At 37.2% G+C, this 16,697-nt stretch overlaps 3 protein-coding genes across 3 annotated transcripts; 1 reads left to right on the top strand and 2 right to left on the bottom strand.

Annotated features, from left to right (window-relative positions):
- Positions 1 to 945: 945 nt before the first annotated feature.
- LOC125369181 (uncharacterized mitochondrial protein AtMg00810-like) lies at positions 946 to 1,953 on the bottom strand. Its single transcript, XM_048370906.1, has one exon. The coding sequence runs from the start codon at positions 1,951 to 1,953 to the stop codon at positions 946 to 948; it is 1,008 nt and encodes a 335-aa protein (XP_048226863.1).
- Positions 1,954 to 6,016: 4,063 nt separating this feature from the next.
- LOC8288082 (amino acid permease 6) lies at positions 6,017 to 10,143 on the top strand. The gene is made up of 7 exons (XM_002509967.4): positions 6,017 to 6,502; positions 6,595 to 6,828; positions 6,945 to 7,038; positions 7,172 to 7,386; positions 7,949 to 8,091; positions 9,232 to 9,459; positions 9,558 to 10,143. Exons 1-7 carry the CDS (start codon positions 6,388 to 6,390, stop codon positions 9,981 to 9,983), a joined length of 1,455 nt encoding a protein of 484 aa, XP_002510013.2. The 5' UTR covers positions 6,017 to 6,387; the 3' UTR covers positions 9,984 to 10,143.
- Positions 10,144 to 11,603: 1,460 nt separating this feature from the next.
- On the bottom strand, positions 11,604 to 16,652 carry LOC8288083 (KH domain-containing protein HEN4). Its single transcript, XM_002509968.4, has 9 exons — positions 16,468 to 16,652; positions 15,411 to 16,137; positions 14,489 to 14,914; positions 14,125 to 14,385; positions 13,676 to 13,996; positions 13,363 to 13,442; positions 13,131 to 13,242; positions 12,086 to 12,241; positions 11,604 to 11,944 (listed from the first exon to the last, which is right to left on the bottom strand). The coding sequence occupies exons 2-8, from the start codon at positions 16,104 to 16,106 to the stop codon at positions 12,098 to 12,100; spliced, it is 2,040 nt and encodes a 679-aa protein (XP_002510014.1). The 5' UTR covers positions 16,107 to 16,137; positions 16,468 to 16,652; the 3' UTR covers positions 11,604 to 11,944; positions 12,086 to 12,097.
- Between the last annotated feature and the right edge of the window lie 45 nt (positions 16,653 to 16,697).

The raw sequence follows: 16,697 nt of genomic DNA, 5'->3' as shown, positions 1-16,697 counted from the left end.
GTTAATTGGATTGGAGACGTTTTTAAGTAACATTTGATTTGCGTTACTGATGCAATACTGCCTAATTCTTCACGTTTGGCACCAAGAGTTTGGAGAAATTAAGAATCATTTCATTGGCAGCTTTATTACATGAATTATAGTTCTTATTATCTATACATGAGTACTGGAAAATTTGTCCAATAATATACATTAATTACGTTTTACATTTCATTAATGATTGACACTTATTCAATGTATTTTGTCTCTGATAATTGCTGAAGTGATACGGCCATGCCAACCACAGGATTATCAGTTTCTTACTCTCACACCATTGTTACTTATCATCATTATCATCAGTTTCCTGTACCAAATATACCACATAATCAGACGAACTTCTGCCCAAGTATAAAAGACTACAGCATTCTCGTACCCACCTAATTGATCGGCCAAAAACGACTACAGGGTTTACCCTGAAAACTTGCGAAAATTGCCAAAGTCCATCAATATAGGATATCATTAATTATTTTTCTTCCTCTTGTGACAAGAGTCCTTTTCTGTAATTCTTGACGCTGGAAGTGGAAAAACTGCAGAGCATTCACCCACTCTTGTATTTGAAACAAGATTAAGACAAGGGAGTCAATAAGAAGAAAGATTTGTAAGAAATATAAAGATAAGAATCAACCAAAGAGAAAGCAGAGAAGATCCTTTTTAAACTGAATTTTTATTACTAAAAGATAATCATAAATTAAACAACGTTTACAACTTTATAAATACTAAAAAATGCACTAAAATATCTCAACCAATACACACGTGTCTTTTGAGTTTATTTGCCTAAATAAAAGCTACTAACTCCTAAATAAAAAGGAAATTAACATCAGCTTCTTAAATAAATAAAAAATTTCAAACAAAATAGACTTATTCAGCAAAGACTAATTTAACAACTATAATAGTTCAGCAAAGACTAATTCAACAACTATGATAGTAAGTTTCACTAATCTGCAACACCTCCCTTAGTGCAAACTTACTGTCAACAACACCAAGAGCACTTCGAAACACTTCAAATTTTGCTTTGCCAAGTGCTTTGGTAAATATATCAGCAACTTGATCTTCAGTTCGTATTTTCTGCAGCTGAATGTCTTGAGTCAAAACTTTTTCTCGAACGAAATGATAATGTGTTTCAATGTGTTTTGTGCGGCCATGAAACACTGGATTTCCAGTAAGCTTAATTGCACTTTCATTATCATAGTGAATGGGAACTGGATAATCCAAGACAGAGAATATTTCTTGAATAAGCCTCTTAAGCCAAATACACTCTTGAGTGGCCATATGAGCCGCTACATATTCAGCTTCACAACTTGAAAGAGCAACAGTAGTTTGCTTTTTGCTGCACCATGAGACTGCTGTTGAACCTGTATTAAAACAATACCCTGTTGTGGAGCGCCTATCATTCACATCACCAGCCCAGTCTGCATCTACAAAACCAGTCAGAAGAAATGATGCATGCTGCTTATACAATAACCCAAAATTCAGAGTGCTTTTTACATAGCGAAGAATCCTCTTTGCTGCAATTAAATGGCTCTCACGTGGTTTGTCCATAAACTGAGAGATGACTCCTACAGAATATGAAATGTCAGGCCTTGTGATAGTTAAATAGAATAAACTACTAACAAGCTGTCGGAGAAGTGTTGCATCTTCCAATAGTTTTCCTTCATCTTTAGTTAACTTCAAGCAAGGTTTCATAGGAGTAGTCATTGCTTTTGACTCCCTCATACGAAAACAATTCAGTAAACTTGTTGCATATCCTCGTTGAGAGAGAAAATATCCATCTGACCTTTTAACCTCCAAGCCAAGAAAACAGCTAACCTCTCCCAATCTCTTCATTTCAAATCGAAGAGACAGAGCATCTCGAACACAAGTTATTTCAGCATTGTCATCACCAGTAATGATCATGTCATCCACATAAAGAATGAGCATTGTGCACACTATAGATGTTTTCTTAACAAATAAACTTGAATCTGCATTTGAAGACTCGAAACCACAAAAATCAAGGTATTGAGCAATTTTACCATACCAAGCACGTGGAGCTTATTTGAGGCCATACAAAGCATTCTTGAGTCAGCACACATAATCTGGAAACTCCTTAGAAATGAATCCATGTGGTTGCTCCATAAAGATATCTTTATCCAACTCTCCATAAAGAAATGCATTCTTCACGTCTAATTGCCGCAGTTTCTAGCCTTTGTAAACAGCCAGTGATATAATTGTTTGAATCGTCACCATTTTAGCAACAGGACTGAAAGTCTCCTCGTAATCTAGACCATATTGCTGAGAAAAACCACGAGCAACAACACGAGCTTTTTACCTGTCGATAATGCCATCAGCCCTTTTCTTTAACTTGTAAACCCATTTACAAGTAACTAATTCAACATTCTTTGGATTCGGAATAAGCTCCCATGTGCAGTTCTTGTTTAAAGCTGATATTTCCTCCGGCATTGCTTCTTCCCATTCAAAAATACCTTTAGCTTCTTTGTAAAACTTAGGTTCATTAACACATGAATCTCCCATCAGAAAACAGGACACAACAGAGCAATGATTTAACTGAACTTCATAATCAGTTAAATAATCAGGTTGCTTTCTTTGCCTAGAGGACCTCCGAATAGCAGTCCCTGTAACCTCATCTTGCCGAATATTTTCTCCAGAAGGAGTAGTATTGCTCCCCCTTTCACTGGATGCATTGTCACCAAAAAAATGAAAAAGATCAGTTGTGCCTCTATTTGTATCTGCATCAATATGATGTGATGAAACTTCATCAAACACCACATCACAAGAAACAACAACTTTCTTTGTTTCTGGATCCATACATCTCCATCCTTTCCTGTGAGTGTCATAACCAACAAAAACACAACGCCTTGCCCTTGGGTCAAGTTTAGTCCGATTAATTTTTAAAACATGGACATAACAAACTGAGCCAAAGACTCGAAAATAACTCACATTTGGTTTGTGATGGTATAATGCTTCAGAAGGAGATGATTATGTTCCTGGCCACGGAGGTAGACAATTTATGACATGACAAGCTGATTGAATAGCTGCTGCCCATAGCTCTCTCGGAAGGTTCTTTGCATGCAACCATGACAAGCACATGGATGGGAGATGTGCCAACTTGCGCTCAGCAACTCCATTTTGCTGTGGAGTTTCTGGACAAGTCATTTGACGCCGAATGCCATATTCTCTGCAATAATTTAGGAATTGATCAGACGTGTATTCTCCTCCATTATCGGTGCGTAGACACTTTATTGGCAGCCCAAATTCTTTCTCCACCTTCTCCTTGAACTGAATAAACTTGGAGAAAGTCTCACTTTTGTGTTCCAAGAAAAACACCCACGTGAACCAAGAGAAGTCATCCACAAGAACCATTACATAATGAAAACTATTGTAACTAGGTATTCTAGTTGGGCCCATCAGATCTGAATGTACCAGCTGTAGTGCAGCAGTAGCTCTATTCTTTGAATTCGGGAAAGGAAGACGATGTGATTTTCCATATTGGCAACCAGGACAAACCACATCTTGATGAATTTCTTTAAAAGGAGGAACACCATCAAGAAGCTTCTTTGTAGAGATTTTCTGCAGCAATTGATAACCAATGTGGCCTAACCGAGCATGCCAAAGTGTCACACTTGCATTCTGACCTGTCTTTTCCACATATGCATCACTTGCAGACAATACATAGAGTGACTATTTTCTTTTTCCAGTAAATAAAACATCAGCTTGAAGGTGTTTTATATTGAAAATAATTTTCACATCATTTGGACTAAAAGGAACATACCTCCCAGAATCAGCAATCTGAGAAACTGAAGCAAGATTCTTCTTTAAGTCTGGAACATGATAAACATCTTCGAGAGAAACGACACCAACATTGGAAATATCTTTCTTGACATCGAGCTGTCCTTCGTTCACGACAGGATATAATGAATTATCAGCTGTAATAATAGCTTTGTTTCCATAATGCGGACGAACATTAGAGAGTAAAGAATCATGTCTCGTTGCATGATGAGAGCAACCATAATCAACAATTCAATCCTTGCTATAGTCTATGGAAGTATTAGCATATGGTTCTGCATCTGTTTGTTGCACAACAGAATTCACAACAACAGATTGATCAACAGCTTCAATGGATAAGCATTGCTCCCACTTGAGTTGTTCAAACTCACTAGTTTCATGGGCAACATTTGCTCCTGTGAGATTTACAAGACAATTTTGTTTAATATGACATGATTTTTCGCACCGATTACACACCACCTTCACATGACAATTGCGCTTTAAGTGTCCCAGCTTTCCACACCTATAACAGTTTTTTGAATTACCTCTGAACTGCCATTTAGTTTTGAATTGCTTGCTGTCACCTGAAGCATGCTTGGAGTAATAATTGCTTTTTGCTTTGTCTTTTCTGTAAAGAGCATCCTCCACCTGAGAGGGAGACAGCTTGTTGATGCCGCCCATTTGTTTCACCAATGCTTCTTGATTTGAGAGCAAATTCTCCAGCTCAATAATAGAAGGTTGATTTGCCCACCCTTATATCGAGAAGATAAAGGGCATAAACTCTTTCCATAATCCGCGAATAAGATAACGACGTAAATGAGCTTCACTCACCGGCTCCTCTGTATCCAATCCTGAAATTTCAGAACACAAGGTTTTAAGTTTCAGAAAATATTCTGAAACTGAAAGATTATGTTGTGTCATCCTAGCAAGTTCGTTCTCCAAATACTGCAGTGTTCTTTTGAGTGAACAACCTTTCAAGTGTCTCCCACACTTGCTTTGGTGACTTCATATTACGAACGTGCTCTATGTACTCCTGACTGATCGATGTTCGCAAAGCAAACAAAGCCTTGCCACACTTAATCTTCCACTTCCTCCGCAACTCGGCATTTTGTGGTGTATCTTCTGGAATTACAGCTGCATCACCAGAGATAAGATCCCACAAATCCTGCCCTTGTAAATAAGCTTCCATGCATAGCTTCCAGTAACTATAATTGTTACCAACAAGCTTGTCTACAAAGACACTGCTTCCACCATTCATCTTCATTGAGTAATAAAATCAAACACTTAATAAGCAACTAAGCTCTCATACCATGTAAGAAATATAAAGCCAAGAAACAGCCAAAGAGAAAGCATAGAAGATCCTTTTTAAACTGAACTTTTATTACTAAAAAATAATCATAAATCAAACAACGATTACAACTTTATAAATACTAAAAAATGCATTAAAATATCTCAACCAACACACACGTGTCTTCTGAGTTATTTGCCTAAATAAAAGCCACTAACTCCTAAATAAAAGGAAACTAACATCAGTTTCCTAAATAAAAGAAAAACTTCAAACAGAATAGACTTATTCAGCAAAGACTAATTCAACAACTATAATAGTTCAACAAATACTAATTCAACAACTATGACAGTAAGTTTCACTAATTTGCAACAAATTTGTCAAATGATCTAAAAAAGAAAATTATTGATGCCCCTATCAGATTTCTCCACCTTCCTCACAACTTTACACACTCTTATTGACATTTGTCATCCTTGATTTGCTCTGATAATGTGAATGAGGAAAAATTAAAGAAGACAATAATTCCATTGTCGGATATTCATCAAAACCGGAAGAGGCTAGAATATCAAAATCAAATGAGATTATTACCAGTGTATTCAAAGATTAAACGCTAGTAATTTGTAGATATGTAGTTTTCGAAGTCTCCAAAGGACACCTAAGAATATTAATCCAGGTACGTAATATCGACAACAACAAAAAAAAAAAGGAAAAGGAAAAGAAAGAAACCGACTAAGCTAAAGTGGAGGAAGAAATAACAATGATGTTGTAGCACAGTTGAATCCAAAAATTTTACACATAAATGAGTGGTTACCATACAAAAGATTCTTCTTGGATGGTCCAAACCCAAATAACACCAAAGCAGAGTGGGGACCTTATTATAAGGGTTATTTTAAATGTGAGACCACACTTCTCTTCTTCCCTCTAATTCCCACCATCCATGGTGCACAGAGAGAGAACCCTGCTATAGCTTATTATGTTTTTCTTTTTCCTCTTTAGCTACTTGAATCTTTGTAGCTGATTATTCTTTTTTTTTTTTCCTTTTTTCTTTTGCTATATTGGGTCGTTGGTTTCTTTGGTTTATAGTTTCGTTAAGGGCCTATATTTTTTGGGTTCTCAAGATTATATTGGCACTGAACAGAAGAAACACTGCTGACTTTGATACTCTCCACTTTTATTAAATTATTAATTTGTTTAATTCCCATCACACTTTTTCCCCCTTCTCTGCTTCGTTAACTACCATAAACACGCGCGCGCATGCGCAAAGAGACTGAAGATACTAAGACAGAAAGAGGGAGAGGGAGAGAGAAATGGCCAAAGAGATGCAACCTAGCAGCATGTACTTGGAACAGGTAGATGTAGAAGGATATGAAAATGGTGGAGTTCGCAAGAACGTAGATGATGACGGTCGACCTAAAAGAACCGGTATATAAACAGAGACATATTGTTTTCCCTCTTTTGACACGACACTGTATGTATTCTTTCAATCTCTAATGGGTTCTTCTTGTTCTTGTTAGGGACATGGTTAACTGCCAGTGCTCATATCATCACCGCTGTGATAGGGTCAGGAGTGTTATCTCTGGCATGGGCAATAGCTCAATTAGGCTGGGTGGCCGGGCCAGTTATTCTCATGGCGTTCTCTTTCATTACATTTTTCACTTCAACTCTTCTAGCAGATTCCTACAGGTCGCCTGATCCTGTCACTGGCAAGAGAAACTATACCTACATGGACGCTGTGAGAGCAAACTTAGGTGAAACATGTTACTACGATGATCTATTACAAAAAAAGATGCATGGACCCACTTTAAAATCTCTGATTTGGTATTGATGATCCAACTTCTTTAACTTTGTGTATATACATATACAGGAGGGTGGAAAGTTACCTTCTGCGGGATATCTCAGTATGCAAATCTAGTAGGAATCACCGTTGGTTACACTATTACAGCATCTATTAGCATGGTGTAAGTAACAATCAAAAAAGTCTGTTAAACTTTATTTTTTAATTAATTAAGCTCCAAATAAACATATATCTTTTTATGTCACTGAGTCGTTCCAATATATAATTTAATTTAATTAATATTTATTTGTGATCAGGGCTGTGAAGAGGTCAAATTGTTTCCACAGGCATGGGCATGCTGCAAAGTGCCACACGTCAAACAATCCATACATGATCATCTTTGCTTGTATCCAAATTATCCTAAGTCAAATACCGAACTTCCATAAGCTCTCGTGGCTCTCAGTTCTTGCCGCAGTTATGTCTTTTGCCTATTCTTCTATTGGCCTTGGTCTCTCCATAGCAAAAGTAGCAGGTAAATTTTGTACAGGGGTAACTTTTCTCTTATAGCAAGTGGCACTTTGACTATACAGTCTTCTGAATCCGTGATCTTCACTTGAAATTAGCAGTAACTTATTCACTTGAAATTAGCGATAACTTATACCAATAGAGTCAATGTCTGCTATAGTAATAACTATTACAACCCATTATCTCTGTTAATTTGTCCAAGAAAAAGCCATCTCTGTTAAAATAAATCTATTACAGCCCATTAAATATCATTAGAACTTCTTCAATTTTTTTGAAAATATGGTGTTTGTATGCGTCATTTTGGTTGATAATTTTTTAAATAAACTCAATCTAATGAGTTATTCATAGAAAAAGTGAATTTAACCCTCACATGGGATTTTATTTTTTAACAACATGATTTATATTGTATTATAATTACACATTTATAATTAAATCAATTAATGCAAATTTAGTAATTAATAAATAATATTATGTTATTGTATGATTTTGATCATAGATCAATCAGTAGGCTAAATCTATTTAACAATTTTTCCAGTACGTAATTAACTTAACTATATGGTCATATGAAGGTGGGGAGCATGTAAGGACAAGCATTACAGGAACCACAGTTGGGGTGGACGTGACAGCAGCACAGAAGATATGGAGGGCATTCCAATCTATTGGGGACATTGCTTTTGCTTATGCTTATTCTACAGTGCTTATAGAGATACAGGCAAGTCAATTTCATCCTAAAACTCTTTTCATAAAAGAAAAACAATTTTTTCTTTTCTTTTTTAGGAAGATGAAGAGACTGCCATGGCTTACATTAAAAGGTTGATTTGATTAGATTTAATACATTTGGTATTTTTCTTTTATTTTGGATAGAAATTGAAACTAGTCTTTATAATGTAAAACGAAAGGAAAATAAGAGATTGGAAAGTGTGCCGGATTAAATGTTGACATAGGGTTGGTTGGCTGCTACTGCGAAGATGTTGTCTGCCGGATGTTGGCTGGTAATTTCTTAAAAGGAAATATTGAAGTGGAGGTGTTTCCAGAAGCACCAGCCTCGTCAAAGCAATGCATAATTCATAAGTAGAGTATAATATAATAATGGTAGAATGTCTAATTTTATGAGTCCTAAAGTGTAAGGTAGGTCCTACCAAGGGAGTGATTGAATTGGCAAGTTGCACATTCACCTCTCTGGCTCTGTCGAGTGTATCCTGATTGAATTGGCAAGCAAGTTAATCACGCGTATGCACTGTTCCATAAGGACCCAAGAAAGCCCAGATTTTCCAAATACAGGAGAGGAGACTCTTTCTCTCCCTAGGCTGGGGGGGTGTTAACTTGCACAGTAGTTAGTGGGTTGTGTAGATTTCTCATGGACAATAGTGGAAAAAGGGATAGGATGGTGGACCACTGCTTACAACTTAGGCAAGTGAATTTGATTGCCTGTTTAGAAAGAAGTTAAACAGCCCACCTTCTTACTCTTGCATCACCTTCTAAGGCCCTACTACTGAACCTGCAATCCCCTATTACAAATTTGTCTCATCTTTTGAGTGTAGCCTTGTCGCTCTCTGAGACTGAGAGGTCCTTTCATTTATTCGGCCAGTTTTTCTTCATAAAAAACCACTCTTTTTTCGACATGGCCAATTCATTAAGTAGACCTTAAGAACCAACAGATTCTATAACTTTTATATGAAGATTTACTACCTTCATTAGACTTAAAATTCTATCAGAAAGATGTGATTTACAGTTGATGATTTTCTTTTCTTAAAAGCTCTCGAATTAGTTGACTTTAAGAAACTAAAGCCGTTAACTGGTAACATATCCCGTAAGAATGCTCACAGAAGCTAATAATCACACGAAATTGCAGGACACAATCAAATCAGGTCCTCCAGAGAACAAAGCTATGAAAAAGGCATCCTTTGTTGGCATCGTAACAACAACCATGTTCTACATCTTATGTGGTTGCATTGGTTATGCAGCATTTGGAAATGATGCTCCCGGCAATTTCCTCACTGGGTTTGGATTCTACGAACCTTTTTGGCTCATTGACATTGCTAATGTGTGCATCGCCATCCACCTCATAGGAGCCTATCAGGTAAGTTCCTTTAAGAAAACATTATTCACTGCTTTCATCTATAGTATGTATCTACCTACCTACCTGGCTAGCCTGTCTAAAATGATTTCGATCCCCAGGTCTTCTGCCAGCCAATCTTCAGTTTTATGGAGAAGAGTAGCCGCCAAAGGTGGCCAGAGAACAAGTTCATAACAACTGAATACGCCATTAACATCCCATTTCTCGGAGTTTATTATCTCAGCACATTCAGATTGGTGTGGAGAACACTGTACGTCATAGTCACAGCTATAGTTGCCATGATCCTCCCATTCTTCAACGATTTCTTGGGTCTTATTGGGGCAGCTGCATTCTGGCCATTGACAGTATATTTTCCCATAGAAATGTACATCACACGCACAAGAATACCAAAGTTCTCTTTCACATGGATATGGCTGAAAATATTGACTTTGGCTTGCTTGGTAGTATCACTTCTTGCTGCAGCAGGATCCGTTGAAGGTCTCATCAACTCTCTCAAGACCTACAAGCCCTTCCAATCTGAGCAATAATCCATTGCCAATAGTATCTTTACCCCTCAACGAGGTAAGATTTTTCAGTAGATAAGTAACTTTTGCTCCCTTGGTGTTCTCCGGTATCAAAAAATGCATGTACCGGTACAACTCTATCAATTTAGAGCAGTAAAGCTGCTATTTTCGTTTTGCCAACAAACCCATGATTTCTCCACCAAGACTCCATAACCAGGCAAGATAAAATTGGGATATCCTAAATTTCGACATTTTTTTTTTATCAATCATTAATGAAATCATCGCAACATGATGAGAATGCCTAAATGGTAGCCAATGTGTTTTAAGTAGGAGATGGTCCTCACTAGATTTTTGTGATAGCATTGACCTAGGAACTGTGAATCAGTCATCACAGGTATTGCAAACAGCAGATTCTGTATAATTATGAGGTTTTAAAACTCTCAACTATTCCTCAGTTGACCAGTCTTGAACCCATGAGCAACTCTGCCCAAAGATCTTGCTTCATCACTGGGTCCACAGCAAACATATTACCTCTTTATTTTTAAGTACTAAAAAGCAGTGATAGATCCTACCATTTTCATAAATTGAGGTGATAAAGATGAATTTAGTAGCAATAGCATTCATTGTCTTAAAAGACATGGTGTTTCCCTCTCTGATGACCAAAAATGAAAATTTCAGCAACTAAAGAACCAATTTCACTGTTGTATGCTCAAGAATTTGGCAGAATTTGCATTTCGAAGTCTTCAATTGAAAATGCCTAATCTTGAGCTAAAGTCTGAATCCTACAAGTATCACACTTCTTCTCTCATCTTCGATTCTCATCTACCAGAATGGTTTTCCTTCTAACTTTCGGTTAAAATATATATGTCCTGTCCTCACCTCCACTGTACGAGCACTTTGGGACTTCAGCATCTGAAGGAGTCTAACTCCTACCAACAACTTCAATCTCCTATCCTCAAGAGGTCAAATAAACCTCCATAATAAGAACAACAATCAAGTGTCTTAATCATCAGTCATTGTACTGATTCAATACACAAAAGTTGCATTTTCTCTTTCATGTTCTTGACTTAATTATATAAGACAAACATAACAGAAAGAGAGATAGCAAAGAAGTATTTAGTCCTATCGACCCATCATGCAATATAAAGCCAATGAGTTCTTTACAGAAGAAAACACCAAGTGACTTGGTGTCTCATGGATCAAATTGGAAGCACTTTTGGATTCATAGTCTTTTATTAAGCCAATTTGGATGAGATTCTCTATATAAATGCTGATATGACTCTTTGGACAGTAACCAGTCAACATAAAAATGAAAAAAGAAAAAAAAATCACTTAGAGAACTTGGTTCTCTTTTCAGGAGAAAACTGAATGTTACTGCCTTCATAAACTACATGTACTAGATTACTAGCTGGTGAAAAAAAAGAAAGTAATCAATCATTAAGAAACTAACACTAGTAAAATGTTGCATTGGGCTAGTAGCTCGTAAAGAAAAGTCAACCTCCTTGAGAAAAATAACAGTAGCTAAATGTTTTGGGAATTCTAATAGAAGTAGGAGACATATAGGATATTTGCAAATTGATTTTGACAGGTGAAAGAGTCTGTGACTGAATTCTAATGTGGGAAAATGTTCTAAAAGGCAAATCCTCGCAAAAAACCAGGCTGAGTCAGTATTAATCAAAGACCTTGATTGCAGTCTACTAATAATTTTTATCATTCAGAAAACACAAAAATGTAAGCTTTGTTGGCCAACTCTAATGGATGCCATAGGTACATTTTGACCACTCACTTCTCTTCATATGAGATTGAACAAGCATGGCAGCCATCAAGATAATAAATTATCTGAGAAGTATGTCATCTTTTCAGCATAAAGTTCAGACAGGTTTCATTGTACTCACAAGAACTGCCAAGTTAGATTTGTATCTATCTTCATTCTTTAGATCGTGGGAAGCCCTATTAAGAGTCCACGCTTGCTAATTTAGTTCCTTCTGCAAATACAATGACGGAAAAGAGTAATCAGTAAAATAATTGACCAATACAGTACAAGTAAATATCTATGTGGAACTTTAAAATTTGCCAATCCAGGGCTGGGGGAAGGAGAGGGTTAGGCGGGTGTTTATAAATATCACCTCTATGTAAAATCAAGCGGACTCCCTTTCACTCATGACAAATGCTTGAATAAGACTCTGAGCTGCATGAGTCTGTTCAGGTGTCCCAGATATTATAATTACAGTTTCTGCTGCTCCAGGCTTTGGCTCAGTAACGGTAATTTTTGCATCCGAAATCTGAGACATTGGAATTTTTTAAACCATAGATCAAAGCTTCTTTCATTAATAGAAACATTTGATAAAGAGAACTTTGAAAACCAGAAAATAAACATCTAGCACAGATGCAGGAGAATAACATATATAATTGGAAACTAGCAAACTACCAAGCTAAATATTGGTAGAGAAATTGGACTTAGGCTGACTGACAAGGAACATATATGAAATAATATTATCATACATAAACTTGAGGGAAAAAATCAAGAGAAGGCTGAACAGGTTTTAATATGATGTCAACCAGGTCTCTGCCAATCAGACAGCAAAGAGAACCAAGATAGCAGATTGAAATTCCAAGTTAAGGCAGGTGAAGAAAAGTTTAAGCAAAATAGCAAATGCATATGCATCGCCTCATATATGCAAACATTCCATACACACAATATTCAATTAGAAAAATAGCAGGGATATTCTCCCGAGTTTTCTGAATTAAAATGATAAATAGATACAATATATTAATAACACCGGACCCACCTCAATCCAGGTGGCTAAATATATCCTGATGTATTAGAACATGTCTTGGATCAAAAAATCACAATGAGGATTATTGTATTTCCTTAAAACATCCTTTTTCTCCAATCAAATAAGAAATTAGTTCAAAGCTGGCACTATGACACTTTGAATGCACCAAAATGAAGAGATCCTCTATCACTTAGACCGGTATTTTATTATCTAGGTTGATTAGTTAAATAAATAATTTCAAGCAGGACATAATAATCACACAAATGTATCTCATGATTCTCCACTTTAGAGATGCCCCCACCTCTCTGTCTCACTGATGTGTTTGGTGGATGACATTTTTTGTATATTCAAAAAGTCTGTAACTGCAGTACTATGTATCCAACCAAGAACTTACCTGGCGAATTTGTTTCAAACATGCACCATCTTCTCCATATATTACAGGGACCACAGAACGAGGAACAACAACTTCAACAGTTGTACTTGTGATAATAGCAGGATGGTTTACACTACAAACATGTAAGACGATAAAATGAGGAAAGAATACATGCAACATTAAGATGAAAATTTGAAAATTAAAACCCTAAGATTAAATGAAAGAAGAACTTCGAAGAACTCAATATACATACCCTCCAAAACCTGAAATTCTTCTTTGAGGATGCCCTCCAAATTCCGGCAAGCCCATCGGTCCACCAGCTTCCATAAGTCCCTGCAAGCCAGTTCAAGAAGGACAGATAAAGCCACAGCTTACATAAAATAGTAGAAAAAAATGACATTTAGACTTGGATGTATTTTCAACAGTAAGCTTCAAAGATGTTTCAACATTTAGTCCTAAATACCCAAGGTGGAAATGGGATGGTCAAAGATGTAGCCAGCATATTCTTTAAAGTTTAGGTTGCATCCTTAAGAAGCTCAACAATAATTCACAAGATCACTCTTTACCTGAGGACCCCAAGGTTTTCTTTCAAAATGTGGAGGCATTCCTGGTCTATGAATATTATGCATGAAAGGAGAATGATCATCGTGGGGATGGAAACCAACAGGAGGAGGTGGACCCCCCATGCCATCGAAACTATGAAATGCATGGAATGGAGGTGAGAGTTCCCTTCTTCCCATGTATGGAGGAAATGGAGGTGCTTGATCCAAAAAGGCAGGATTAGAGGGATGATCTATAGAAGGAAATACATCACGGAAGAAATGATTGCGTAATCTAGTGGTTATCTGCAGAAGTGCTTCTTGAACTACTTCATGCTCCCCATTTATCTGTCAAGAAAGGAACACTAACTTACATGGAACAGTCTAAGAGGATTTTATTTAAGAAAAAGGGAGCAACTTGGTGGACTAAAATGCTCGACAGTGTCAAGCTACAGGAAATACAAACAAAAATGCACCTGAACCACTTCTTCATTTTCTGAAGCACATTTTGGAATTTGATCCTTCCCCAATATACGAATATATGCACCGGTTGACTTCCTCATTTCAGCCATGATTGCACCACCCTTACCAAGCAGACAGCCAATTTGATTGGAGGAGACAAGAAGCCTTCCAATCACAGCCTTTTCCTTGCCTTCAGGTAAAGGTAAAGCCCTAGCAATCCTGGTTTGTACACGAAGAACTGCATCTTGTGCAGCCGATATCCTATCATCTGGGTGCTGCAATGGTTGATTAGTTGTCAGCGTAACATGAATGAATGAGCACAATGATAAAATATGAACATTTATCACAAGCGAACTTCGTTAGATAGGCAAACCATACTGCTGGACCAGATATGAGAATAATGCGATCCTCTGAATCAGAAACCCCTTCCAGAACTTTGATCTCACAGCCTGTTTCTTGTTGAAGAGTTTTTATTATTGCTCCTCCTTTTCCAATGACACCTCCTACCTTCTCATCAAGACACAGTAAGCGAAAGGTAAGCATATCAGGAGCAGGCCTCATTCGACCAGGCATACCACCTTCATGAAATTCCCGAGGTCCAGCACCGTAAGTAGTTCCCCGAGCATTAAAAGAGTGGTATGGTGGTGGATATGCTTCTGGCCTAGGAAGAGGATGACCAAAGGAATGAGACGAAGGGCCTGTTGAAATGGGAGGGTAAGCTTCAGGATCCTTGGGTGGATTCTCCAAAAGCTGCTGGGCAACTGATTGAAGAGCTTTCCTAATTGCATCAACCTCTCCCGCGATCTGCAGTATAATCATGGAACAAATTTAATAAGTAAAAGTTGATATAAGACATCAAAAATGTGCACCACAGAATAATTCAGATATGCACTTATTTTATTTCCCAAAATAAGTAATTACGATCTACTTCTATCATCGCCGCAGTCCTAATGTTGATGCACCTACTCATTGCGTGAGAAGCGGATACCAGCATATAGTGATGACACATAGCTCTCCACTCGAGTTTGCAGGAGCCAAAACAAGCTACTAATGCCCAAACCTACCTGCAATTTTCTTCGCATGTAATATGACAATTGCGCACAGTTTCCATTCTCATTAAAAGAAAAATTCAAAATAATACATCCAATTTGGAGGGTCTCTTTCTACTTTTAACACTGGCATACTACATTCCATTTCTAATGCCATGTATCATAATATTGCGACCCTTCATGTACATGATGACTGAAAATTTGGCCTCAATCACCAATAAAGCAATAGATATAATGCAATCTCACATCACCTGAACTAGTTCATCAGTAGGTGATGCACAAATAGGAAGTTTATCCCTAGGAAGAATCCGAATCTGCGCGCCGCTTTCCGCTGACATTTGCTTGATTACACTACCACCCTTTCCCAAAAGGCAACCAACTTGACTAGAAAGCACAAGCAACCTCAAAGTAGACATAGAAGGTTTCTTCTTTTCCTCATTCCCTTCATCCATCTCCGGTTCCGCTTCAAGCATTCTTTCAAATACAAGAACCAAAGCTTTCTGCAAGGATGAGGTTTCCCTTACAGACTTTGTCGAGTGTTCTACAGAAACAGTTTCCTTATTTTCATCATCCTCATCACTACCAGCTTGTTTACCATTACTTTCTTCACCCACATTGGGCTCCTTATCATCACTATCACCTCTATTCTGTTCTGCATTATTGACTTCCATTTCCTTATCAGAACCTGCTGCGATAATAACTACCCTCTCATCACTTCCAGGGACAGTTTCCTCGACTCTGACCTTTGCACCAGTTTCTTGACGGATTTGGGATATAATTGCACCACCTTTACCAATAATACCACCAGTTTTGGACGCAGGACAGAGTATACGAAAGACTACACCACGGACAGGGGAATTAACTGTCTTTTGCAACTTTGATTTTCCATTAGTCTCTGTATGGTTCCGATCATGCGGCCTCTTAGCCGGCGTCAGTGCAGTAGACATGCCAATGGATTATTTAGCAAACCTATCTTCACTGCAAGTTAGAGAGCGTTAATTAAAAACACAATATAATAAGCTCAAAAGAGAAACAAAAAATAGATAAACAAGGAATCCTAGTTTATTTCGACTATTAGCATGCCCTAACAACTTTGAAGTAAAAGATCAAAAGAACTAACGTAAGGTAGAGTTATGCTTGGTTACTGTGAAATGCAGGAGAATTTGAGGGGGAAAAAATGGAATCTCGGAACTCCTTTGATTCCACGAAAATCTTTTAATTGTTCAACTTAAGTAATATGAAATAGTCAGAAATACAGAAACAGCAATAAGTGTATATGTGTAATGAATCGGGATTTAGGATACTTACAGGATTGTTTGCGATTTTGGAGCAGTAATGAGAACTGATGTACTTGTTCCCTCCACAATATCCAAATAAATAAATAAATATAAATATAAATAAAATAAAAACTAGGTCTTTTTTTTCATAAAGGATGCTTGCGATATGTCGTCGGAAATTAAAATGATTTTGTTCCGTTTGTGTTCAGTCCAGGGTGTGATAAAATAAAACCTGGTGAACCGGTTTTTAATCAGATAACC

Source organism: Ricinus communis, chromosome 2 (assembly GCF_019578655.1).
Source record: "Ricinus communis isolate WT05 ecotype wild-type chromosome 2, ASM1957865v1, whole genome shotgun sequence".
In the NCBI taxonomy this organism is placed as follows: Eukaryota; Viridiplantae; Streptophyta; class Magnoliopsida; order Malpighiales; family Euphorbiaceae; genus Ricinus; species Ricinus communis.
The sequence above is the reverse complement of the archived record's forward strand: the minus strand, read 5'-3'. Positions and strand labels throughout refer to the sequence as shown.

Coding starts and splice junctions, on each gene's coding strand:
- LOC8288083 (XM_002509968.4), bottom strand. CDS start 16,106: ATGTCTACTGCACTGACGCCGGCTAAGAGGCCGCATGATCGGAACCAT. Junction 14,915..15,410: donor CTACTGATGAACTAGTTCAG/GTGATGTGAGAT, acceptor ATTATACTGCAG/ATCGCGGGAGAGGTTGATGC. Junction 13,997..14,124: donor AAAATGAAGAAGTGGTTCAG/GTGCATTTTTGT, acceptor CTTTCTTGACAG/ATAAATGGGGAGCATGAAGT.
- LOC125369181 (XM_048370906.1), bottom strand. CDS start 1,953: ATGCTCATTCTTTATGTGGATGACATGATCATTACTGGTGATGACAAT.
- LOC8288082 (XM_002509967.4), top strand. CDS start 6,388: ATGGCCAAAGAGATGCAACCTAGCAGCATGTACTTGGAACAGGTAGAT. Junction 7,387..7,948: donor CTCCATAGCAAAAGTAGCAG/GTAAATTTTGTA, acceptor GGTCATATGAAG/GTGGGGAGCATGTAAGGACA. Junction 9,460..9,557: donor ACCTCATAGGAGCCTATCAG/GTAAGTTCCTTT, acceptor TTCGATCCCCAG/GTCTTCTGCCAGCCAATCTT.